The 26,374-nt window shown below is 36.9% G+C and overlaps 1 protein-coding gene across 4 annotated transcripts in view; it reads right to left on the bottom strand.

The window, feature by feature from the left end:
• PDE4D (phosphodiesterase 4D) overlaps positions 1-26,374 on the bottom strand; it is a 1,348,493-nt gene that overhangs the window by 303,291 nt on the left and 1,018,828 nt on the right. Inside the window, exon 1 of one of the 4 annotated variants that reach the window (XM_010966270.3) lies at positions 17,478-17,741. The exons of the other annotated variants lie outside the window; for them this stretch is intronic. Coding sequence (XP_010964572.1) covers positions 17,478-17,566 — 89 coding nt within the window. The 5' untranslated portion in view covers positions 17,567-17,741. Of the gene's footprint in view, positions 1-17,477; positions 17,742-26,374 lie in introns of those variants that run through there. 4 annotated transcript variants of the gene reach the window in all.

Consider the following 26,374-nt stretch of genomic DNA (forward strand, 5'->3'; position numbering starts at 1 on the left):
GGGCACATACACTTTGTCACGTGAGCTGAGAGTCACACAGATCTGAATGCAAGTTACAGATCAAAACTGCTGTGCACCCTTGAAAGAGTTACTGAACTACTCCAAGCCTCGACATCTTGGGGTTAACAAGAGATCATTAAGTGTAAGAATCCCAGGGGAAACTGCATTATATCCTTGACATTCAAATGCATCTAGGATCTTCACAAACCCCCGAATCTGCTGATAATACTACAGGACATAATTTCCCTTAGAAAGTTTGGTGAAATAAATAAACATTCTCATTGGTGCTTTTACTGCTTGTTACTTTATAGAAATGTCTGCAGTCTCCTTGCCTTTCCTAGAATCTCACTTCTATTCACAGCCCTGGTTTGCCAATGTTTTAATTCTTACTGAGCAATTCTGCACCGACTAGAACACTTTATAAAAAATCCCCCAGTTATTCTTTTTTTGAAAACAAACATATGGTGGACTATGGTGAACTGATTCATAGAATTTGATCTTATTAATCACTTTAAATTTCATACTTTTTATCATTTTTCTAAGAATTATCATTATCTTTATTGTTTTCTTTCTTGTTACTTTGGTCTAGATCAGTGCTGTCCAACAGAAGCATAATGGGAACCATGAATGGGGGCCATATGTGTAATTTTAAATTTTCTAAAACCACATTACAAACAGATTTCTGAAAAATCAAGTGAAATTAATTTTAATAATATATTTAACTCAATATGTGCAAAATTTATTATTGACACATGTAATTAATATAACAATTACTAGTAAGGTATTTTTTACTTTTGTTCACCATAAGTATTTGAAATCTTCTGTGCATTTTAAACTTAAACACTTTACAGCATGTCTCACTTGGGTTAGCCATAGTTCAAGTGCTCTGTGGTCACCTGTTGGACTGCACAGGTCTAGAATAGCAGTCAGATTTCTTCTGGGGGATATTTTTCTACACAGATTCAATGTGTATGACTTTGGAGTTCCTGCATTTGCAGGGAAGAATGACAAAGAGGAACCCACATTCTGACCTGGATACTGTGTGATAGACAGGCTCATTCAGTAGTTAAGTAACTTAAATTCACAGAAGAGCTTGGTTGTATGTGGGATCAAATCACTACCTGCCATGAAGCCCCAGGGTTCCTCATAATAGCCCAAATCACAAAAGTCAAGGGGTTATTGTCATCATTTGACAACTAGAAAAAGCAATAATTGTGATTTGAAAGGTAAAAAAATTAAATTCTGTAAATACAGGTTGAACATCGGTTGTATACATGACTCTTGGCTAGGTCTACACAGACATTTCAGAATAGTTACTAAATATGAGAAATCCAACTTTCCTAGGAGTGGCACATACGCATGTACACACACATATATTCAAACATACACATATATGCACATATGCTTGTATGTATGTATAGCATAAATCCCACCCACTTTTAAAGGGTTAATGGCTGGTGATTGTTATTTCTTCTTCTTCTTTCTTTCTTTTTTTTTTTTTTTAATAATGGGCACCATAGAAAAGAAAGCAGAGAATCAGACTTGCTCCATAAACGAACTTCCTACTCACACTCAAATTTATCTTCAATGAAAAGAAATTTGTAGCCTATTGTTAGTAATGATAACTAGCACAAACTGATGGCTCACTATATGCCAGGTACTGGTCAGAGGGCTACACACGCATTATCCCGCTCAATCCTCATAGCAGTAAATGGGGTAGGTGCAGAGGCAACTGAAACCGAGTACAGTTAAGGAATTTAAAAAATGTCATACACTGGTGAAATGAAGAGCTACAATTTGAACTAAAGGAATCTCTGCTCAATTAAAAATATAAACTATTCACTTTAAATGCATGATGTTCTGCATACTCTCTTTCTAGATAACAATGTGTTATCTAACCTGAATTAGGTACTTAAAACCAATGTGGATATATCTTATGATGTTGAATATCTCTGGAGACCTTGACAGGAAAGAACTTTGTAAATACATAGTCATTGCCTATCATTTTATTTCATCCCGGACTTAACCCAGAAAAGGCTAAGCTTCACTCCTTATCTCTGACAAATTCCAGAATCTACCACACATGGCGTCTCTTATCTGCATCATTTCTCCCTGTGCTTGCACTCATCTCTAATGTTGATATTTTGTGGTCTAGTGGCTCTTGAGAGATGACAAATACCTTTCCCCTTTGAAATGTAAATTACCATATTTGGATTTGCTTCTCCATATAATTTTCACTAATCCTCTCATTTATTAAATTGAAACTTTAGGATTATCATGTTCAACTTAAGAGCACCTAAATTTTAATTTGGCAACGTGGCAGAGTTTAAATTATTACTAATTGCATATAAGCCAGTTGAGCCAACTGGACTAGTAAATAATCCATTAATTTCACATTAATCCACTTGAGAGTAGAGATTAGGGAGGTGTCTTCTTTGGAATCTCAGAATACATAACATCAGGTAAGAATCAGTCTTCATTTTCACACTCACTCTCTTGCTTATACTTACTAGCATTCAGAATAAAAATTATTATTCTTTTGAATAGTAGCTATTACTAGCAGTTATAATTCTGAAGAGTAATGTTAGCAACAGGGTCACTTTTGAAAGCCTGCCAACCCCTGATTGAAACAACATATATCAGAGTTGAGAGCATAAATTTTGAGACTTCATATATCTAGAGGATTATGTGTTCTCAATTTACATTTGTTCAATGAACATTGAATTGCTTATAAGTTCAGAGGGACATCAAACTATTCTTCAATCTTACCTGGGCTTGGCGCTGATTTAATGAATTCATGCTTGATGTACTGAGAAATATTTAGGCATGTATTCAAGGTCATAGTTTTCATACACCGCCATAACACTATTTCTATAAAATTAGAGGAATATAGTAATTATATAGTCTATACACTGAATTTCACATTAGAAAGCTGAGGCCCAGAGAAGTTAAGTAACCTGCCTGATGTATACTGAACCAAGATGAGAATGGAAATCTAGTTCAGCTGGTTGCTGGTCTTCCAAGCAAAACTTGTATAGCTTAAATTTTGATCACCACGTAAATGTGACCCAGAGAAATGTTGCTTGCTGGGACTTCATCACTATGATAATAAAGAAAATTTATATAAAAATAAGAAATTAAATTTTGCATGGTAAATTATATAATAAATAGTAAATAACTGCAGTCTGAGATTGGATTTGAATATTAAAACCTACATTATGTCTTCTTACAACATACAAAATGACTTATGGGAAGGACTTTCTTGTAGGTGTTAAAATAAAAAATGATTTCCATTTATTAAATCATCCCTTAGTTAAAAAAAATTTTTATTGAAGTACAGTCAGTTTAGAATGTTGTGTTAATTTCTGGTGTACAGTATAGTGATTCAGTTATATATATAAACATATGTATATACATATACATACATATATATGTATTCCTTTTCATATTCTTTTTCATTATAGGGTATTACAAGGTATTGAATATAGTTCCCTGTGCTATACAGTGGGGCCTTGCTGTTTATCTTATCTATTTTATATATAATAGCTAGTCACCCCTAAGTTTTCATTGTTAAACAAGGAAAACTAAAAGATGTACTGGCCCATGATTTCCCCTCTCCTTAGTTCACTGTCACCAACAGTTAAGGATAAATAAAATGCTCGAAAAGTGGCCAGTGATCATCAAGTTTTTAACACAAACTTCCTGATATTTCTAGTGGCATAGGATGGTAGTCAGCTTTCTCAGAAGCAATACAAACTTTTCTCCAAGAATGGAAACCCTACTGGTGGATGGGGCTAGATATCAGACTCGGTTTCTCTAAGTCTTATTATAGATATGTCTCCAGGCTCTTTTTCAGTGGCTTAAATCACTCATGGAAAATGACGACTCATTAACCAAGCTTTTGATGCAAAAGATGTCTTGGCAATCTCATTCTGAATGTCTCAAAAAAAAAAAAAAAAACCAATAAGAAAAACAGCGTAAAGTGGTGCTAGGAAAGCTGGACAGCTGCATGTAAATCAATGAAGTCAGAACACCATACATAAAAATAAACTCAAACTGGCTTAAAGACTTAAACACAAGACATGACACCATAAATCTCCTAGAAAAGAACATAGGCAAAAACATTCTCTGATATAAATCACAACAGTGTTATACTAGATCAGTCTCCCAAGGCAATAGAAACAAAAGCAAAAATAAACAAATGGGACCTCATCAGCTTACAAGCTTTTGCACAGTAAAGCAAACCATAAACAAAACAAAAAGACAACCTACAGGATAGGAGAAAATATTTGCAAACAATGTGACTGACAAAGGCTTAATTTCCTAAATATGCAAACAGATCCTACAGCTTAATATCAAAAAAACAAACAACCCAATCTAAAAATGGGCAGAAGACCTAAACAGACATTTCTCCAAAGACATACAGATGGCAGATAGGCACATGAAAAGATGCTCAATATCACTAATTATAAGAGAAATGCAAGTCAAAACTACAATGAGGCATCACCTCACACCAGTCAGAATAAACTTCATTAAAAAACCCACAAACAATAAATGCTGGAGAGGGTGTGGAGAAAGGGGAACCCTCCTACACTGCTGGTGGGAATGTAGTTTGGTGTAGCTACTATGGAAAACAGTATGGAGGATACTTAAAAAACAAAAACAGAGTTACCACATGATCTAGCAACCTCACTCCTGAGCATACATCCAGAGAAAACTCTAATTTGAAAAGATACCTGTACCTCAGTGTTCACAGAAGCACAATTTACAATAGCCAAGACATGGAAGTAACCTAAATGTCCATCAACAGATGACTGGATAAAGATGTGGTATATACATATAATGAAATATTAATCAGCCATAAAAAGAATGAAATAATGCCAATGGCAGCAACATGGATGGACCTAGAGATTATTATACTAAGTGAAGTAAATCAGACAGAGAAAGACAAATATCATATGATATCTCTTATACGTAGAATCTAAAAAAAATGACCCGAATTTATTTACAAGACAGAAATAAACTCACAGACATATAAAAGAAACTTATGGTTATCAAAGGGCAATGAAGGGGAGGGATATATTAGGAGTTTGGGATTAGCAGATACAAACTACTATATATAAAATAGATAAACAACAAGGTTCTAATATACAGCACATGGAACCATATGCAATACCTTGCAATAGCATATAATGAAAAAGAATATGAAAAGGAATATATATGTATTACGGAATCACTATGCCGTACACCAGAAACTAACACAACATTGTAAATCAACTATACTTCAATTGAAAAAATAGCTTACATTCATGACCTTTCATACTCATCTTTCCTCTCAACAGTGTCATCTTAAGACTATTCCTGTCAGCCAGAAGTAAACTAATAAAAGCTGTGGATATGTGTGGATATGTAGTTATTTGAAGTATTTACAAAAGTCCTCATGATTTATTTTCAGTGTCTAAATATTTTGTTCTTGCACCAGTTGATTATATTATGAAGTCTCTCCTATACTAATAAGAATTAGTATTACTTTTGGATTCTACTAAAAGGCTGACTTTTTTTTTTTTTAACTGATTTCACATGGAGTAAGACACTTGCACTTATTTGCAAAATTTACTCTATCTGAAAAATATACTCTAACATCTATCTCATAAACCCTTTCTATTCAACCTGGTGTCCAAGGATTAGCAGCAGCATCTTGGAGCTTGTTAGAGATGTAGAATGGAATATCAGGTCCTACCCTGGACCTACTCAATCAAAACCTGCATATGAACAAGATCCCAGGAGTTTAGTGTGTACCTTCAGTTTTGAGAGACACTGACCTAAGCCATATTATTTAGTATGTGATTATAAATTGCCTTGTTCTTTTCAGCAAAAATATGAAGTTCTCTTCAATTTCTGGTGCTGGACTTAAGCTAGATATTCATTCGAATATAGTAAAATGATCAGGAAAGAAAATGAAGCAAGGCAAAATATTTCCATGGTAAGAATAAAGCCTGAAAAGTACCATGTCCTTTGTTTACTTTATTTTCCCAAGTTTTATTTTGCTGTCAGATTCTTCCATAAGGCACCTTCTCAGAGTAAGTTCCCCCAGTGGAGGCTGAACTTCATTATGCCAGTGGATCAATCTGTATTCAATGAATATGGGGCTGATTATTTACTTAGAGGATGATCTTTATCCCTAGTGACCCTCCTTCTCTCTGAATTTGGATGTTTCATAACTTATCGTGGCAGCCAGCAGGACAACAGGGAGTTGAAAACAAGAATCAGTCATTCTGCTTTTCTTCAGTAGTTTTGCTGAAACATTTGCTGGGTTGAAATATTGGGTAAAATGAATCCTGGGAACTTTAATTTACCATGCCACATTAATAAATTTTAATTTATCATCGATCAAACGACGAGCTATTCTAAGATGCTACTTGGTTTATAGAGGAAATAGTATTTTAGCCACCTGAAAAAATTAATACAACTTCTGGCCAGACCCAGGGAATTATTTAGGCACTGAGAAATGTTGGTTCTGAGGATTATATTTTTAGGAAAATCTCATTTCTAAGGAATCTAAAATTCAAATATAACAACATCCAGAGCCCACTAAGGTAGAGATTAAACTTTTAAAAGAAAATCATTATAAATTCTTAATTCCTTTCCCAATTTCTGACACTTATTTTTCAAAGTTCATGATTTCAAGTATCTGTCTGGTAATAAAGTATATATTATTTCATGTCATGAAACCCCTAGAATATGTTTTTCCTGCCTTGACTTTCCTTTATTATTCTACCTAATATGCCACCAATTAGAGAGCATTAGGATTGGATTTTGAAAGCTTCAAGAATTAGGACCCACAGTTATTACATATGCTGCATTTCTCCAATCATCATCTAGAAATCAATGATTCCATTTTAACACAGTACAAGCTGAACCTGGGTCAGCCTGCTTACTTGATACACCAGAAGTCAGACTGATATCATCAGTTTATAATAAACTTTAGAGGCGATGACATACAAAAGAGGATTATATGTCACCAGAATTTGACATTAAAAAAAAAAAAAGTAATGACAAAGAGGAAAGAGAACAAAGGAATAAACTGACTTAAGTGCATGAGCTGAAAAAATCTTTAAAAAAGCAATCCATATTTACTGTATCGTGACTTACATTGCCTATGTACTTGTTTTTGTGTTTAACCTGGTTACAATGACTTGGGAAAAGTCCAAAACAATGTTTCTAAGAAATAATTTATGGAAGAGAAAATAGGATTTAAACTGAGCACAGGATATATAACTAGAACTAAAGTAGAGATGGCAATTTTAAAATTAAAAGATCACAAATTGGTTTTGCTAACAATGATTCTTGACAAATGAGTATGGACAATATGTAAGGGTAAGATCATAGATTTAAACTGAATATGGGTCAAAGAGAAAGTTCTATTTCTGCACAACTGGCCAAGTTTTCTTCTATAGTCACTCATTTCACATTTATGTTACTCATCACGATGTGAAACAGAGTGTGAATGGCTCACTATTACCCATGTTATTCCTGAAAAAACAGATCCTATTGATCAGAAGATCCATCTCCATAAATAAGACACATTATATGACATTGCTGTTACTAAGTAATCATTTATTAAGAGGCTGTCATTGAAAATGGAAGACCTCGATGGCCTACACTTTGGTGAGCATGTGGAAAACTGGAACACTGCTTTGGGGATTATGTAAGTGATACGATCACTTTGGAAATCTATTTGGCAATAGCTGAAAACATACATATAACCTACAACCCAGAAATTCTACTCCTTGGACTACACCCAACTTAAGTGTATGCACACAAACTTACCCATACTACATGCACATCTGTTTAACAAATAACATCCTAGAATGTTCAGAGCAGCTCTCTTCATAATAGCCTCAAACTGGAATACCCAGGTGTCCACCACCAATAGAATTCGCAGTATATTTACTCGATGTGATACTATCACAATTAGAATGAACAGTCCACAGCCACACAAAACAATGTAGACGAATCTCACTATCATAATGTATCACCATCATAAATATCTTTTGATCAAAAGAAGTCAAAACAGAAGAGTTTATATTGTATAATTCCATTCATAAAAAGCACAAAACTAGCAAAACAAATCTATGCTCTTCTAAGTTAAGACAGTGGTTATCTTCGGAATCATAGTGACTGGAGGGAAGCATGAGTTGGGAGTTAGTATCCTTGGGAACTGAGTACTGATTACATGAGTAAAATTAGCTATGCATTTTTTCTCACTTACTAGCCAATTCATATCCATCATATACTAATTAGATTCTCAAAGAGTGCCAAGGGTTACATATAAATAATTTAACAAAGAAAGAGAGCCCCTTCCTTTTCTACCAACACTGGGAAGGCAAGATACAGTTGTTTTTTTTTTTTTTTTTCAGTTGAAGTATAGTCCATTTGCAATGTTGTGTTAATTTTCAGTATACATTTTTTTAAAGGCATATAGAGCTAACACAAACATTAAGCCTTTTCAGTTCATTCCCAAACAAGAGATAATCTGTCTCCCCAGCCAGTAACTTCTTTCTGCAAGTCAGATCTCCCTGACGTTTCTGTTGCCTCAGCTCACACGGATTTCTTTAGGGGGAGAAATCTGATGTTCCTTGTCCCTGAGTATTTTAGCCAAGGGTGAGGAAAGCAGCACATACAACAGAAGTCGTACAGGGTTATTTTTGTCCTTGATAAGGGAAGACAGGCAAAACCACGCCCACTGGCAGCAGTACCACTGGCAACGGGCAACCACCTTTGCTCAAGGCATTTTGAACTTTACGACAAAGAGCTAAGGAGAGTTATGGCAGGGAAATATCTAGTCATTTTCCAGGAAACGGTTAGATACAGAAATAAAACGGTTATGTGAGCGATGAAATGTTTTCCTCTTGTAGTTTGTCTGAGATCCGGGCAGTGATACTGCATGGAACCCGCAGATGAGAGCTTTTTGTCAAGTACAACCCAAAGATGGCAGAAGCATTTTTTTGTTATGTTTTTCTCTCCCCTAAAGTGACCACCCTTTCATTAGAGAATGTATTTATGTCATCGAACTAATGGGATTCTTAAACAGGACATAAATCTTCCCTTTGGATGAGAACACAAATCAGATTCAGCTAGTTTTTCATTCTCTGTCTATCTAAACACTGCCATATATGAAAAGAAAAATCCCTGAAAACCAAGGATATTTTAGAGTTAAACCTCTCCTTCCAGCCAATCTATTTTGTTATCCTATGTAAACAAATTCTGCCACCACATTCTGTTATCCATAACAATTTTCAGTGGATGATCCACAAATCAATTAAAGACAAGTTAATTGCCAAAACGGATCAAGCAACAAGCATCAGAAACCTAATATTTACAGGCATCGTCCTAAAAATTTATGTGTTAGGGAAAAGTTTGGTCTGGCTAGCTTTCCTTCTAATCCAAGATTTTACATTTGTATGATTACTTTTGGAAATTGAAAATTCATCACATAATTCCTCTAGCTTAAGGCATCTCTGTTTTAGGGGCAGACATAGACAGATACACCAAGGAAGAAAAGGTACTACTATATGACACAATACTGTTACCAATTTTTAAATTTCAATTTTTTTCACTTTAATATTGTCTACATATGAACCTTTTTGAGGATTAGATGAAAAAAATGTAATTCAAAATATACTGTATCCATTCAGCCACTCTATGTCTTTTGGGAGGATTTAGTCCATTTACATTTAAAGTGATTATTGATATGTACGTTTTTATTGCCATTTTGTTAATTGTTTTGTTAATCTTTTGTGTTCCTTTCTTCTTTTGTTCTCTTGTGGTTTGATGACCATCTGTAGTGTTATGTTTGGATTCCTTTGTGTGTGTGTGTGTGTGTGTGTGTGTGTGTGTGTGTATCTAGTATAGGTTTTTGGTCTATGTACACTGCCCCTCCTCTTCCTCTTCCTCCTTATATTTTTACAATAAAGGTGAAGCAAAGGCAAATTCACTCAAGAGACTAGGAGTCTGATCTGACCAAGAGCACAGTCAGTCATGACATCACAACCCATACATATGGTCCCATCAACTTGGTACAATTCTGAGTTACATCTTGTCTGCCTAGGACTACAGATGTACTTATGGATGTATGGATTGGATATGTTTTAACTTACAAATAAATAAATTGTTATTTTCTCTATGAAGAAGCCTCCTTTGGATTTCCCAAGAAGAATTTCCTATCCCAGTCCCTATTTTATTTAGTTGTTAAATTGTCTATTCTCTGCCTTCCTCCACTAGAATGTAAACTTCATGAGAGCAGAGACCCATCCATTTTCCTCCTCATTATATTCCTAATATAAGGTAAATATTTTTAGGTGGCTGATAAAGTACCAGGCACAGGTGAATGCTGGAGCCATACATACTAGTTGGCAAAAGTGGACTGTAAAATTTTCAGGAGTATTTCTAAGTTGGTTGTCATACCTCACCATCATTAAAAATTAAATAATATAAACTTACCAATAAAGAAATTATGTTGGAAAGAATGGTATTAAATATTCAAAACTCATCATTCATAATATTTTGACTGCACTTTACTATTATCTATGTTCTTGTGCATCATTTACATCTATTGCATCTTTTGCCAACTCTACATTTAGTGACCTCTGTGGCTTGACATGAGCTAGTGGGAGAATTTTTGCCACAGAACTCAGCAGATACAACACACAAGCTTTTCTGATGTCTTCAAAGAGAAATGGCTGTTAATATTCACCAGCATGTCATTCACCATCTGTATCATTGGTGTTTAACAAATGGTCTCTGAATGAACGCATCTATCTTTTGTCTGAATTCTGATTGTATTCGAGTGTTTTATTCATGGTCACGTTAGCTCTTACAGAGTTTGTTCTTCTAGCCCCACACAGAGCTTCTTCTTTTCAGGTTCACTGCCAGGCTTTCTTTTGGGAAGGTGGCTTACACATTTGTTGTTTTGGGGATGTCTGTCTTTTGCATTCTATTTACTTCACACACTCAAGAGCTAGAGAGGTCTTAGGGCTTTTCAATGTTGGCTGATGGGTTTGAGCAGATGAGCTCTGGGGCCTCTTCAGCTTTAACCTTCTGTTCCATGAATATGGGGAGAGGAAGTAGAGCATCCTCACTCTTGTCGGGGGTCTAAATACATCGGCTGATCACATCATTCGTTTAATACATAGACAGCCAGCACCTACCATATGCCACACACCTATCCAGGCACTGGCAATACAGAGGTGGAAAAATATATAAAAATTGCTGCCACATGGAGCTTCCATCCTAGTATGTATTTATAATAAGTAACTTAATTTTAGGATTGTCTATGTGCCAGGCATGACATACGACTAACACACAATGCTCACATCCTTCCATTTAACAGATGAGGAAACTAAGGCCCACTGATGTGAAATAGCTTGACCAGTGTCTCACAGCTGGAAGTGAAAGTGTGGACACTGAGACCTCAGCAATGCGAATGGAGAGCCAACCAGCTCTCAACCACTACCCCCCACACCTGTCAAGGTGAGCTTCATTTTCTGTGTGCAAGTTAGTTATAGGGAGTTGTTTATAGGCCAGCTCTATGTGCTCTTCTGTAACCAAGAGTGGTTCCAATGATAACAGCTAACCTCAAAGTAATTTACAAAAGAAGCATCACACAATTGGAAATGGAGACAATGCTATTAAAGAAGTGGCAGGCAGGCCTACTTTAAGGTACATTTTTCATTTAAGGGCACACCAGCCCTTTGAAGTAGACATTTTTATTTTCCATTGACAGACAAGGAATCTGCTAATGGAGGTTAGGAAATTGTCCAGTCAGGAAAGCAGCAGAGTTGCCATTCAAGCTTGATCTGTTTGGCCCTAAAGCCAAAGTCTCCCTCCTCTCTCACACTGTGCCATGCTCGGTAACCAATACTGTTATTCTCATATGATGGTTGTGTTGCCTATTAACGGAACTGTTTTACTCATTTTCCATGTGGCTAATATTACTCACAATTTGGAATGTCATTGAGAATGCCATCTTAATACTCAAAACGGTGGCAGAGGAATAAATAGGCACGATATGGGATGAAGTTGACCTCTGTAGCTCAGAGAACCTTCTGACTCCTCCGAACAGCTGGCCAAGGAGCAACATTTTGGCAGTAAAATACAACCACACGACCAGTGTTTCTGGCCACATGAAATGAGCCAGATGGGAGTCCACGAAGCAAAACCCAGGTGGAAGACAGAAGCTGGCCACAAAAATCATTGATTAGCTTCTTTTTTCTTTCCCTTGAGAAACACTTACATTTGGATACTTTTGCTTAACACTACTTTAAACCAATCTCAATCAGGTAAGAAGACTGTTTAAACATTATTTAATAATTTTATGTTTTGATTGATCACTAAGCCCTGTTCTATATCAAATTACAAGGTATTCTTTTTTCAGAGGCAGACTCTGAGTTAAGTAAATGAGGACAGTTCAGTGTATTAGAATGACACCTCTAATTATGGAACTTCCTTGTGTGGTGATGAGAGGATCTAGCCAGGAAACGGGAGGCTGGAGAGTAACTAGACGTCTGGCCTCTACGGCAGACTGCCAGGGGTCAAACTTGGGCAAGTTTCGTAAATTCTCTCTGCCTAGCTTCCTCATCTGTAAGATAAAGGCACTGCTAGTCTCCCTGGTGGGATTGTTCTGCGGGATGAAATGAGATAACATATGTACAGCCCTGGGAATACGGCACAAAATAAATTCTCAGTACAAATTAGATCTTCTTGTTCTTACTCAGGACTTCCGACCACATGTGTGTTGTGTAACTTCTGATCCCTGAACCTCCAATTCTTCTTTTCTTATAATTACACTCATCCTCTTCACTTACCCTAAAAAATTGAATGAGATGAGCTATGGAACAGAACACTAAAAAGAGCAGTTATTAATATCTGTTACATCTGAAAAGCTTTAAAAAATTTTTAGAAAATGCTATACAATAGGAGGTACTCATATGATACTTACAAAGGTACATTCCAGTGTATTGATTTGTTGGGGTGGCACTCATTTCTCTTTCTAAGACTTGAGCTCTAGCCAGCATTTTCTAGTGAGCATTTCGACGTTTAACTTGACAACCACTGATGTGCAAAACTTTGGTTTTGGTAGGAACAAAGAGAGCTAAGAGACTGCATTCTCCTATGGGCCCTGCTCATATCTGCTACTATAAAATCTCCAGATAGTAGATCTATAGCAGATTTGAGCATCACTTTCTAAGACAAATACAGGGGAGGACTTAAGGTTATCTAGGATTTTTGTTCCAGCACATATTCAATTATGTAGTAGATCCCATGACGTCTATTAGTATAAGGGGCAAGAAAAATGTGCTTTCTGCTGCTCGCCTGTGGGACGTCAGTGAAACACCTGCCCTGAAAAGTGTCCTGGATGGACACTTTTCTATTTGTATAGCGCCCACCCCATGCTCATCACATAAAATGTCCCTTTCAACAGGCCTGTTTGAGAAGACAGGAAAAAGTTGTGTGACTTGTTCTGATTGGAAGACAAGAGCATCTCTGGAAGAGTAACTTTTCCTATTTAAAGTTTCCTTGCATATTACTACAATTTTAAACAATAATGTCTTTAAAAAGACAAAATATCCCAGCGTTCCCTTGGGGAGCTGTCAGAGTCCACCAACCTGCTAAGTCTTAGCTCCTTGTTGTTTCTTTGCTTCCCAGGTTATTTTCTTCCTTTTTTTTTTTGTTTTTTTTTTGTTTGTTTGTTTTTAGGTGTTATATTTAAACCTTTAATATGAGTTCACTCACTCACATTGTTTTCTCAGATCTGATGTGAGTACATCACTCCCCTCCCTCCTCTAAAACAGATATGAGAGGTGTGGCTCTAAAGTAATGAATCCAGGCCCTGGGAGGGAAAACAGTCTTCTTATTATGTAATCCTCTTCCTGTCTCTGACTCTGTACCTGTGCCTCTCTCTCCTCTCTTTCTTTCTCTCTCCCTTTCTACATCAAAATAAATTTGGATTAATAAGCTATATGTTAATCATTATTTGGCTCGCTCCAAAAGTGTACTTTACCCACAAAACATACAAACTCATCACTGCTAAAAAACCACTTTCAACTCTTTTGTAAGCATTGTATAACTCCCAAGGTATTTCTCAGAGATCAACATTCATCAAATGTATATGATTTGCTGTTACTTTAACCAGTAAGACTCTCTACAGACTTGGCTTTCCTTCATCCTTTCCCAGGGAGGGAAAACAATGCCAAGAAAAACATTTCAGTTTAAAGCCACGTGTATCACCTGGATCACACAGGATACCATTCAATCTCCAAAGGAAAAAAAAAAATGACACTATCCTAGACACGTGTGAGGATCTTACAGAATATACAATTATTTTTCTTAAACAAACAAACTTGTAAAGGAGAAATTCAATACAGAAATGTTGGCTAATGCCCAAGTATTCCAGTTGCTTCAATAGTGGAATTGTATCTAAGGCCTTGCATTTATTCTTTTTTTTTTTTTAACGGCAGTACCAGGGATTGAACCCAGGACCTTGTGCATGCTAAGCATGTGCTCTACCACTGAGCTATACCCTCCCCCCTTTCTAAGACCTCTCAAAGGTCAAGATAAGCTGAAGTGACTTCCACATTTTAAGGATCTCAGATGTTAACAAAGAAATGAAGAAATACAAAAACTGGGTTGCCAAATTGTGGGATATTTTAAATGCTTACGTCAAATAGCTTAATGCTTTTAACTCCAGGAATGCTATGCAATGAAACCGTGCCATTCAAAAGATAACTGCAGAATTTAAGAGCGTGTGTGCGCGTGCGCGCTCGCGCGTGTGTGTGTGTTTGTGTGTGTGTGTGTGTGTGTGTGTGTACATACATAAATACTTTGACTCATGGTGCATTTGAGGTGGTGTGGTCTGTTAAAAGTTTTTGTTTTTTTAAAATTGAAATATAGTCAGTTACAATGTGTCAATTTCTGGTGTACAGCATAATGTTTCAGGCATACATACATGTATTCCTTTTCATATTCTTTTTCATTATAGGTTACTACAAGATATTGAATACAGTTCCCTGTGCTATATAATCTGCTAAAAGTTTAAAGCTATATGATAAGTATCCTTTTTCTTTACTGTCAGTACGGTGCTGTGGCTGAAAGCATAATCCGTTTGAGCACAGAGAAACCACTGAAAATGTGAGATCAGAGAATCCACGTGCTGTCCCAGCTCCAGAATCTTCCACCAGACTCTCGGCCGTGATAGGCCCTGATCTTATCAGCAAGCTGCTTTTTTGAACAAAAGGGTCATACCAACTAAGAAAGTGTAGTAAGATGCTTCATCAAAGATGCGTTAATAACATTCCCGTGGCACATAAGGGAGCCTCTGGCCTCAAAAAATGTATAGTTCAAATGGGGAGACAAAAACAGGACCCCCAGAACAGTAAAGACAGTACATAAAAATAATTAAATTGACCATTATATGGGCAATTCATATTCAGATTAAAAGCAAATGAATGAGTGACAAAGTCTCTCAAGTTTCAAAAGAGACTGGCCCATGATGGCTATTCAAGATGTCATCCTCACCTCTTAAACTTGTTAGGAAAGAAGCCTGTTAAAACTAGCTGTGCAAGGCATTTAAATGTATAGAAAATACATCCTTAGACATTCCAGTGCCTGTTGTATTTTGGAAAGGATCTGATGGACCAAAGGAAATTGAAAAACCTTCAGCAGACCAAGAAGGCAAGTTTTATAATATATCTGCAAATTATCCCATAGGGCTTAAACTCTGTATTTCTTGACATTTCCGGAATTCTTTAGTCCAAGGTGCTAGGGCTTTCGCCGTACCCAGCAGTTACGTATTTAGGAACTTGATACCAGATCTCAGTGATGAGGAGAGCCTAGAAGCCACCACCCGTTGGAAACACGCACAGTAATATTTACAAGTGTTTGATGAGCATACAACTTAGCACATAAGAAGCCTGAGATGTGCATGCAGTAGAAGGCAAAGCATACAGTAGGCATTTAATTTCTAATGTTGAATCATATTCTTAACTTTAACAAATTAACATAATTAACAAAAATAAATGATGTTTATTTTGTTTTGAAAAAGTAGTAGATGGAAGTGCTACTTACACCTTTAACTGTCAACTTTTATTTTTCCCTTGTCAAAATTTGCTTATGCACTAGGGAAGTCTATAATTTGATATCTCTGATTTTAGACTTCCTTAAAAAATTCCAAAGGCACTCTCTTTCTGACAGTCTAAGACAAATAATTCTTTTTTTTTAAATATATAAATTCTCATTTATTTTAAGCACTAAATATTTCCACATCAAATAATGAATGCCACTAATTTACTTAGGAGCTTATCTACAACTGGATACTGCACTTGTTATTAATGCTCACATTTTTAAAAAATTATCTCTGTTATATTTTAAGAAGCTAATATATATGTATTGCTCACAATTAAGACAAATAATTCTTGTGAATTCTTCTGATCCAAACTTGGAATGTTTTCCATGGAAATATATCAGAAAACATTTTACTCCAAACATAATGCATACTTCTGTATAGGCCTGATAGTTTCCAGATACGTTACATTTGGTCTAAATAAGAAAGACCTTATTTTCTTGAGATTTTGCAGACAGTTTCACCTCCGCTTGCTATTGATGAAATAGCTTGCAGTGCTATAGACCAACCCATCAGAGACAAATAATGCGTGAAGAATCAGTCTTTCCCACGTAAATATCTAGAACCCTGAAGCGAAGAAGGAAATCAAAGATTTTTCTGTGTCATCATTTTTTTTCTAGTTATTTGTTTGAAATAGGCTAACTTGGATGTAAAGCAAAGGTGTCACTGACAAATTGTTGAGATCATGAGGTCAAGACTTTTCATATGATTTCTACAGCAATATTTAGAAAGAACAGATTACTAACATATTGACTTCCATTTCATGGTGTCTAATTCTCCTGGGTAAGATTAAAACTCTGAATTGCCCCCTGGACCATAGAGATAGTTTCCACTTTTCCACGGGAATGTGACCTGAAACAACACAGTGTTTTGTTGTTGCTTGCTTACTCAGTTAACCAAACAAGAATCCTTTCCTGACATTTAAAAGGTTAACAGAAAGTGTGAGCAATTTTGGCTACATAAGTCCATTAGGCGTGCTAAGACACTCGTCTTCAGACGCCAGTTATAGAAATGCTTTTTTAAGTTCACTCTTTAACTCCCCAAATCAGCTTTCAAGAGTTAGCCAACTTCCTTCTACTTCTGCCAGTGCCAGATACCCCCCAACCATGTTAAGGTTCACATCTTCTTAGTTCCTATTTTGCACACTGCCAGTTCATACCGCCAGCGTAACACAGTTTAAGAAATAGAAGTTGCATAGATCAACGCGAAGGGGCAAAGGATTATTTGCAAGGGGCCTGAAGCTACAGAGGTTGATGGACAAAGATTCTTCCTAGCCACAAGAAGGAAAGAGTGATACCTGTAGGACTTTGAGAAACGCAATCTTGATTTGACTCGTGCTGAGGGTCCTGGCACTGTGGCTCCCCGAGGATCCCAGACAAATGCCATTTGTAAAGGAGATGCCACGACGGCTGGAAACAGCGGGAAGTTAGAGTGGGTGCAGGGCCCTGGGGCTGGAGGGCCCCACACGAAGCAGGAGGCACTTATGGCTGAGTGAGGGCATTTCCTCTGTGCAGTGCTCAGTGCGGCCGGGGAGGGGACAGGCTGGCTGAGGCGGGCTGGAAGGATGGCCAGGACTTCCTGCTGCATGACACTTGCCCTTTACGACACAGCTTGCTTCACTCCGACCTTATCTCATTAATAACGTGAGAAACACTCCCTTGCAAATGTGTTTTTAAATAGAGCCCCAATTAAACGACACAGTCACATGCCACTCCTGAACAGCATAACACACACACACACACACACAAACACACACAGGGTGAAAAGTATGATTGAATTGAGTGAAACTTCCCACCAAGTGTGAAGTTAAAAAAAAGTAAACAGAGGGTCTTTATTTTAGAAAAAGGAAATACATGCCCAGGTCTGGGAAATTCGACCAAGATTTCTAAATTTCACACAACTCAGCTGCCAAATATCATTTTCCTCATTTCAACTGCTCTTAGACACAAAGTTGAACATCATTATTAGCAGACCTTCCATAATGATTTAACGGTCTTGAAAGAGCAGCGCATTCCCTGCAAGTCAGTGTGAGAAGAAAACAGGCAGATCACTTTCAGTGCTTTTGGCAGCTTCTCCCTCAAGGAGCTGCCGCGTCACCTTGGAGGGTGAGTTATAATGTGTGACTCTGACAGCACAGATCAATTTTCTTGCCCATTTTCTATTCCCTAGAAACATTTCTTAAGTCTCTGATAAGTCCCTTAAAACAACCTTCTTTCAAATCAAATAAATGATGAAAGCCAAACTGAGCCCTTCCCATTTTGGTGAGGCATATATTTCAAGATTGTACTCAAGGAGTCAAAGGACCCCAATGCCGTCATCGGTCCTCACCACCAAGTGCTATTTAATGTTAACAACGCATCATAATTCCATCAGTCCCTGTCCAAACACTGCCCCGCCAGCGACCTCAACTGTAAACCAAGGCAGAACTCCACTTCTCCAGGATAAGATTAGAGAGGCTTGGAGTGCCCAACCATGATTTAACCCCCTCTGAACTGGGCAAAACTGGCCAAAAGTTGAACTTGGTGATGATCCGCACATCTGCCAAATTTTGAGACCCCTTCTGGCCCATCTACCTCTTATATACCCAAGGGGTCCAAAGTATTCATGGAGTTTCCGTAAAAGCTCAAGTCAGTAAATAGGACACTTATTTTCACAACATCATCCAGCACACCAGGGGTTCTCGAGAACACCACACGTTCTGTCTCAGCTTTGGGAGTGAGCAATAGAAAACACTTCTATGGTTTCACCTCTTCGTTATCTGACAGATGGCCTAAAAGAGTGCATGAGTGATGATAGCTGGCTGAATGGCAGCGACCTCGGAGGAGCCACGAGTTCAAAAATAAACACGTTCTCTCTGAACCAACTAGCAATATTTTAATGCTTCACAAACTCCACATTTTTGCTTCTGTGTCTGGAGCCTCATTTCACAAGAGCAAAATTGGTGGTCCCCCTCCTGGTGTTCTTTGAAAGGACTGAGAAGGTGCCCAGACCTACACCAACCTGCACTTCCTGATGCGTGAAATTCCACAGTTAGCACTTCATTCCGTTATTCTAGTTAATTTCCGTGTCAAGACAGCTCTTGGGCAATGTACACAGGCCTGGCAGAGTTGACACAGAGCTGAACAACTTGGTGTTTAGGAGAATGGCATCCTCTGAGACTGAAGCCAGACAGTGGAAAAGAACTGGGGGTCTGGATGAAGAGAGGGGATGTCCCTGAAAGCTGGTGGGGGAGGGGGGAAGACTGGTGTGAAGGGAGAGAAGGGGTGGTCACAGAGTCAAGCAAGGGAGCAAGAGGGAAAGGACTGACAAAGATTTACTTCTTTCAGCTCCCGTGCAATACAGAGCTCTCATTTTGCCTGGTGGCATTTAAAATTTTGTAGGTCAAATAGCATCACCGGTTTTTAAAAATGAAAGCTACAGTCCATATATACTACATTGGAAGCAGAAAAATATTGCTTGCTTTATAGTTATCCAAATTGCTCTTGTCACGGCAAGAATGACTCTAGCTTCCTAGAAAGGCTAAAGCCAGCAACAGGCATTTAAAAAAATACATTGTTTTCCCCTGATGGGGGCACTGGAGATTGAACCCAGGACCTTGTACTTGCCAAGCATGTGCTCTACCACTGAACTACACAGCCCCCCATACCCTGAGCAACAGGCATTTTGACTAACACTTGTCATTGTCCATGCCAATTTACATTTTGAAAAGAATGTTGTTAATTGATACCTAACTGATAAAATACAAAGGCATAATAATAATACAGAATGAAAATATTACAGAATGTCTACATTTTTCTAAAAGAAATGTACATTGAAGGAGATGCAAAGTTGTGTTTTTCATTATTGCCAAAATATTCCTTCTGCCTCCCAGCCTCAGTTCTTGAAAGCAGGCATCTAGAGCAGTTAAGCAAGATAAAAACAATGGAGCAACTGTGAAATTATGACTAGGAAAATGGAAACTTTGGTCCCTTTTCCTAATGTGAAATTGGATACAGACACAAGAAGTATCTGCAAATGTTAATGTCCTTTTCTCCTTAAATAATTACTTATCACCTCCTTCCCATTTCTTTTGTACAATTACACTGAATTCCCCCTCGGTTACCAGGTTTCAGCAAGTTCACAGAAATAAGATATTTCTGAGCTGAATAATGAGCAAAGTTAAGCCTTGATTTCAAGTATAAACATGAATATTATTTTGAGGGACTGGCTAGTACTTCACAGACATGAGAATTTAGACAACTAGAAAAAAATTTAAAAAATTAGATGTATACTAGGATGAACCTTCACTGTCATTTATATTTATATTTCAAGTAGCTGTTTATAACTTTCACTTCACATTTACTAAACGGTAGGGAAGGGATATTTTGGATATTTTAATTTCTGTCATATTATGAAGCATTTATTTTCCAGAAGAAGTTTTAGGAAAAGCATGATTGAATGGCACAGAGAGATGCTCCATCTCTGAGACAAACACTTCTTCTACAAGTTGGAAACTAAGCTTAGATCCTGGGGCAAACCAGATTCAGAAATCTAAACTTTGCCTCCACCTCATTCTTATTCACATAATTCCTAACCTCCCTAAAATTGCAAGAAAATGCCCACCTCCTGCCAATAACATAGATTTCATGTTCTGCAGAGCTCTAAATAAGGCGTCTTTGCATCTTGAACATTTCTGGGATTTGGGTTCCAAGATTCCAGATGTTAAAATGGCAAGCTTGGATTTTGGTGTCTGACACAGAGACTCAGAATTTCCTCAGAAATTGCTACTATGAAATAAATTTGAAAAGCCCCAATTTTAAAGGAGGAAAATTAAAAAATATATAAGTAGGAGAATTTAAACATAATCTACATAAGCATTTATTTATACATCAAGTCACTATTTGACAAGTGGAAGTGGAAAGTCTGAGCTAAACTGCAGAGAAACAGTTACATTAGAGGGGTTGCACGATGTTGAAATACATTGCCTCAGGAAACCAGAGCAGGCAGAGATATGGGTTCAGGATAATGCTGTATTTTGAAATAGCTGCTGGTTGCAGATTCAAAGGCAGCAGACGTTAAGGTGGAAGCAAACAACTTCATTTCATTTATCATTTCATGTTCGTGATTCAGCTACCTCTGATAAGAGTTTCATTATAACAATTCTATTTTCAGGGTGATCTGTTGCAAAAGAGTGTGCTGAAAGGAAATTCAACAACCGGACTAGTGCATTTCAAAAACTAGTATTCATTCAGTATATGTAATTGCGGTTTAAACAATTTTTATTATATTAACATAGTATCATAATCAGCTATCAATTATGACTCCAAATGGAAATGCTGCAAAATAATGCTCACATTTTCTCTGAATTGCCTTCAAATGGTCATTCTAAATCTTATACGTGTCTACTTCACTTAGAGGTCAATTATTCCATGTTCCACAGTCGAGGACAATTGTTTTCTATCAGCTGTAACCCAGCAGAGTACCAGAAGAAATTGATAGTATCCCACAGTCTTGGGAGCATTAAGTAAGCATCTGTGTTTTAAGCTGCTTCTAATGCATCTCTTATTCATGTATGTTCTAGGACACAAATAGAAATAAAATGTAATTCAAGAGCTAAAATTATTAAGACATAGAATAAAATAAATGACAAGAGGCATGCTTAAATACAAATAAAAGATAAATAAAACTAGATTGTGAATCAAAGTGCTTTGTTCTACACTTAAAGTTTCTATCGACACGTTTCAGAAATGTTTAGCAATTTGGAAAATAATTAGGTCAAGCCTCTTCTTTCCAATAAAGCACTGAGTTCTTTCTAAACACTTGGGCAAATGGAGGGTGAAAGAAAGAGATTAGGGGGGAAGAAATAAGAGGAAAGGGAAAGATATTTTATATTTCTTAAGTGTCTAGTAAGTGACAGACAAAGTCCTAGGAGACTTTTTAGAAGTAGTCAACAGGAAATATTTCTAGAGTCAAATACTTTAAAAAAATTGAAATTAATCTAGGCTAATCACTTGAAATAAACAGCTAAGCATGATGTTTTGAAATGTGTGTAAAAGTCTTTTGGGGTCAATAAATGTTTGTCTAATGTTCTGTATATGAAGATTTTAAAAGTCAGAAAAAGTTTCTTTTCATTATTGTACTCATGATTGCAGACTGAAAAAAATCCTCCTTAGCTATTGACTAATGAGTGTAAGGGTAGATACAGAATTTCATCTTGAAAGCCACTTCCTCCAGGAAGCTTTCCTGCTTTCCCAGACCAAGGGATGTCTCCACAGCAGTTTGCACTTCCTCTTTGTCACTATCAGCACATTTGTAATTATCTTTTCAATGTCTAGCTTCCCTGATAGACCTAAACATCATGAGGACATAAATTGTGTCTGCTTTCCCACTAGACCCCCAGTACCTAGCAAATGGCTTGGAAAAATAAGTCGTAATAATTTTGCTTAATGAATGAATAAACCAGTTATCTCAGGACCTCTTGAAAATAAGAGCATCACCTACATTATATTCTTTTATGTTCTGAAATAGGGGCAAAATTTTTTTCCATGGGTAATTTAGGTGGGACTGCTGTATTCTCTTTTTTTAGATGACGCCTCTGACAAAGCCACAATTGTAGCAATTAATCAGTGAAATAAAATAAAATAACAAAACCAGAAAAACCACCGTACTGTTATGACCAAATGAATTACAGGCCTGTCCTCAGGATTTTTTTTTTTTTTTTTTTTAATGAAACACCATTGGGCAAATATTCAGGGCAGCCCTGGTAGAGGGAATTAGAGCCACAGTTAAGCTATGAATTTGCCATGTGACCTTGAGCACTGTTGCCCAACCTTGTTGAGTTCAGTACGTTGTCCAAATGAAAACCATTGCAAAGAGTTTTTGAGAAGAATGAATAGGGTAATTTATATAAAAGCATTTGGAAATGCCATCCCAAGTTTTAGACACTACTGCTAATGCTGGTAAGCTTTTTGGGGAACAAGGACAACTATTTTTTATACTGTTAGAAACACTGCCAGTTTTAAGAATTGTCCTCTAAAATGGGTTACTTTACGAGCAAGGTACATAGGCATATCATTTAACCAGTTTCAAAAAGGTACCAATCTTTAGTTTTGTTGGGTTTTTTTTTTCCCCCTCTGTTTGAAATCTTTTTATCCCAAGTGTGTAAGGATAGACTGTCAAGCTGTTATGTTTGAAAGGTTAATCCTATAACAAAAGCTGAATGTTTTCTTTGCAGATTGAAAACCGTCTGTTGGTTCTGTTTACAAGAACTGAAAAAAATTAAGTGGCAAGGGATTTTACTAAACTTAGCTGATGGAATTTTTCTCCATTATTCCAAATCCTGTGCTTTGCCTAAATATAGGAACATTATCATTTTTTTTTTTGAAAACTTATGGGATCCTGAAGACAGGTTGTTTAATTGGAAAAGCATCTGCAGCACTGATTTCAGCTTCTGCTGGGCTTCTTGTCACCCATGCACCAAATAAGGGCAGAAATGGCCTCTTCAGCTTCTTGGAACTATGTTAACAAGCAAGAAAAAGCAGTGATGGAATTACCAGGCTGAGATAAAAAACTGCTCCCTCAGGAGAAAGAAAAAAGACCCCAAATACCATGAATTTCTAAATAACAACAATCTCGTGCCTTCAACTTTGGCACCATGAACTTTTTCCATGACATTGTTCAGTATCTCACTAAATCTGGATATCCATTTATTGAAGCCAACACCCATAAACGGTCCCATTCCTGGGGACTTATTGCTGACCTGTCACCCCCAGACCCCTTCCTCACCCTGATACTCCCTGTTTCTGTGAAGCAAACATCATGCTAAGGTCAGGGTAATTTCCTAATTCCTTATTTTACTATGATAGTATCAACCACTTATTTCATATTTATTGTATGATATGGGCTTAATATAAGTTACATTATCCTCACAATAATATACCTATGAGCTTGTCTTGTTTTTATTCTATTTTCCAGCTAAGGAAATAGAGGCTTAAAAAGTTAATTTGCCCCTATGATGACACATTCAATGAATAAGATGAGAACTCAGCTCTAACTGTAAAACCTATGCTGTGAACCAGCACATGCCTAGAATGTAAGTGAGCTAAGGAATGAATGAGGGTGAGTCCCTTCTTTGGAGAGTTAAGCCATGAGGAAGTTTTGGATTATCACAGAAAGAACAGATAACAGATATAATAGTTACATAATCTTAGTTAGTCTTCACCAACTCACTGGTAGACATTACTGTGTACCATTTTACAGATGAGACATCTGAAGATCAAAGAGGTTAAGCAACTTGGCTGACATCACAAAATTAATCTCTGACAGCGATGTGAGTCTGAGTCAGTTTTGACTATCTCAGATCTTGTCTTCACAGCAGCTGGTTTACCCAAGCTGTTTAGATTCCTAATTGTAGGCACAAGATTGATCTGTGGGCCTGGGCTGGAACTGAGGTTGCAGTTGGAGGCTGAGCGGACTCAACTGTGATAAGGAGACAGAGAAGCGGAGAGAGGAGGCCTGGCAGGGTTTAGTAAGGCTTAAGGAAAAGCGATAATACAACGTCAGTGTTTGTAGCACTGTGTATCACTCTCCATTTTCCTCTGTAAACTTAATTTAATAATTTAATTTTTTATTGAAGTATAGTTGATTCACAATGTTGTGTTAATTTCTGGTGTACAACTTAGTGATTCATGTATACATATATACATACTGCTTTTCATACTCTTTTTCATTATAAGCCTTTGCAAGGTATTGAATATAGTTCCCTGTGCTGTACAGTAGGACCTTGTTGTCTACTCTCTGTCAATTTTAAACAGAAGAGAAATATAAACACTTTTCAGTCCATTCAGCCAATGGTAGCATTTCTTTAGGAGCTAAAACAGAAATCTGGGTGCTTGAGTAGCAGTGAAAGAAAATAAGAGTTAATTTTTGTTACGAGTTTTTGTGTTGTGACAGGATGCATACAATTTAAGGCACCATTTTCTAGCTATCCCTCCAAACCACCTAAGAAATTTATAATAGAGATTTACACAACCAGACTATTAATAAGGCAATCAGGCACCTTCTGACCCTTCCACTGCTTCACTAATTTTACTTCTATTGGTTCAGTGGAGTTAAGTGACTTTTCCAAGTTTGGTAAGTGGTAAATAATGTGGCCTTGAGTAAAACACTGGCTTACTTCTATGTTTTAGAGAATAAGCCATCTCTAAATTAGGGAGTTCTTCAAGTAAACTTATTACCTTGAAAATGTAGAAGTAAATTTGAGAAGTTACAGTTGTTCTTTTGTTGCTCAGGTGACATCACATACAATTATATATATGTGTATGTGTGTAAAAAAATTATTTTCTATAGCGCAGGTAACTATAGTCAGTATCTTAAAATAACCTATAATGACAAAGAATATGAAAGCAAATACATGTATATATATATATGCATGACTGGGTCATTATCTTGTACATCAGAAATTGACACATTCTGACTATACTTCAATTAAAAAATCATTTATGTACAGCATAAATTGGACATTTTTTAGTTTGATATCCAACTTATGGTGACTCAAGAGATTGGATTTACTTTGAAATGAAAATAAATTGCAGTCAAAGAAACAAAACCATAACTGGATTTGTAAGGTCTGTTGGGCACTATATAACAAAATGTTGGGAGCATGAAGTATTTTTGTAGACATTCTAAGAGTGAACCTAACTAAATCACAAAACCCTCAAACACATGGCCCAGTAAGCTAGTTTCCATATAACAATTTATTTAACAGCCAATCCATCCTTCCTTTCTTCCCTCCCTCCCTCCTTCTCCCCTGCTCATAAATATGTATTAAGCATCTGCTATGTGTCAGGTGCTGTGTGGGATGCATCTGGTGACCAATGGCAAACACAATTATGTCTAAATGGAGCTTAGAGCTGAATAAACCAAAAACTGTTCCTCAAGGCTTATGAAAAATTGGACTGGGCTTACATTTTCAAAAAGTATCAGGGAAGTAGGGTGAGAAGGGATGAAAAATATTTCTAGAAATGGATAATGATGTGAGCTTTTGTTTATGAAAAATGCATACAGTTAAGGAGAAGGCGATTTTCCAGATGACTAACATTAAAACCAAATCAAATAAGATGTTTTTGGTAAAACATATTTCACAGCACCCAGCCCAGGGGAAACGCCTCTCCTCTGGCAGTTTAGTCTTAATGCTATGTTAAACTGGGAAGGGTG

Source organism: Camelus bactrianus, chromosome 3 (genome assembly GCF_048773025.1).
Source record: "Camelus bactrianus isolate YW-2024 breed Bactrian camel chromosome 3, ASM4877302v1, whole genome shotgun sequence".
Classification (NCBI taxonomy): domain Eukaryota; kingdom Metazoa; phylum Chordata; class Mammalia; order Artiodactyla; family Camelidae; genus Camelus; species Camelus bactrianus.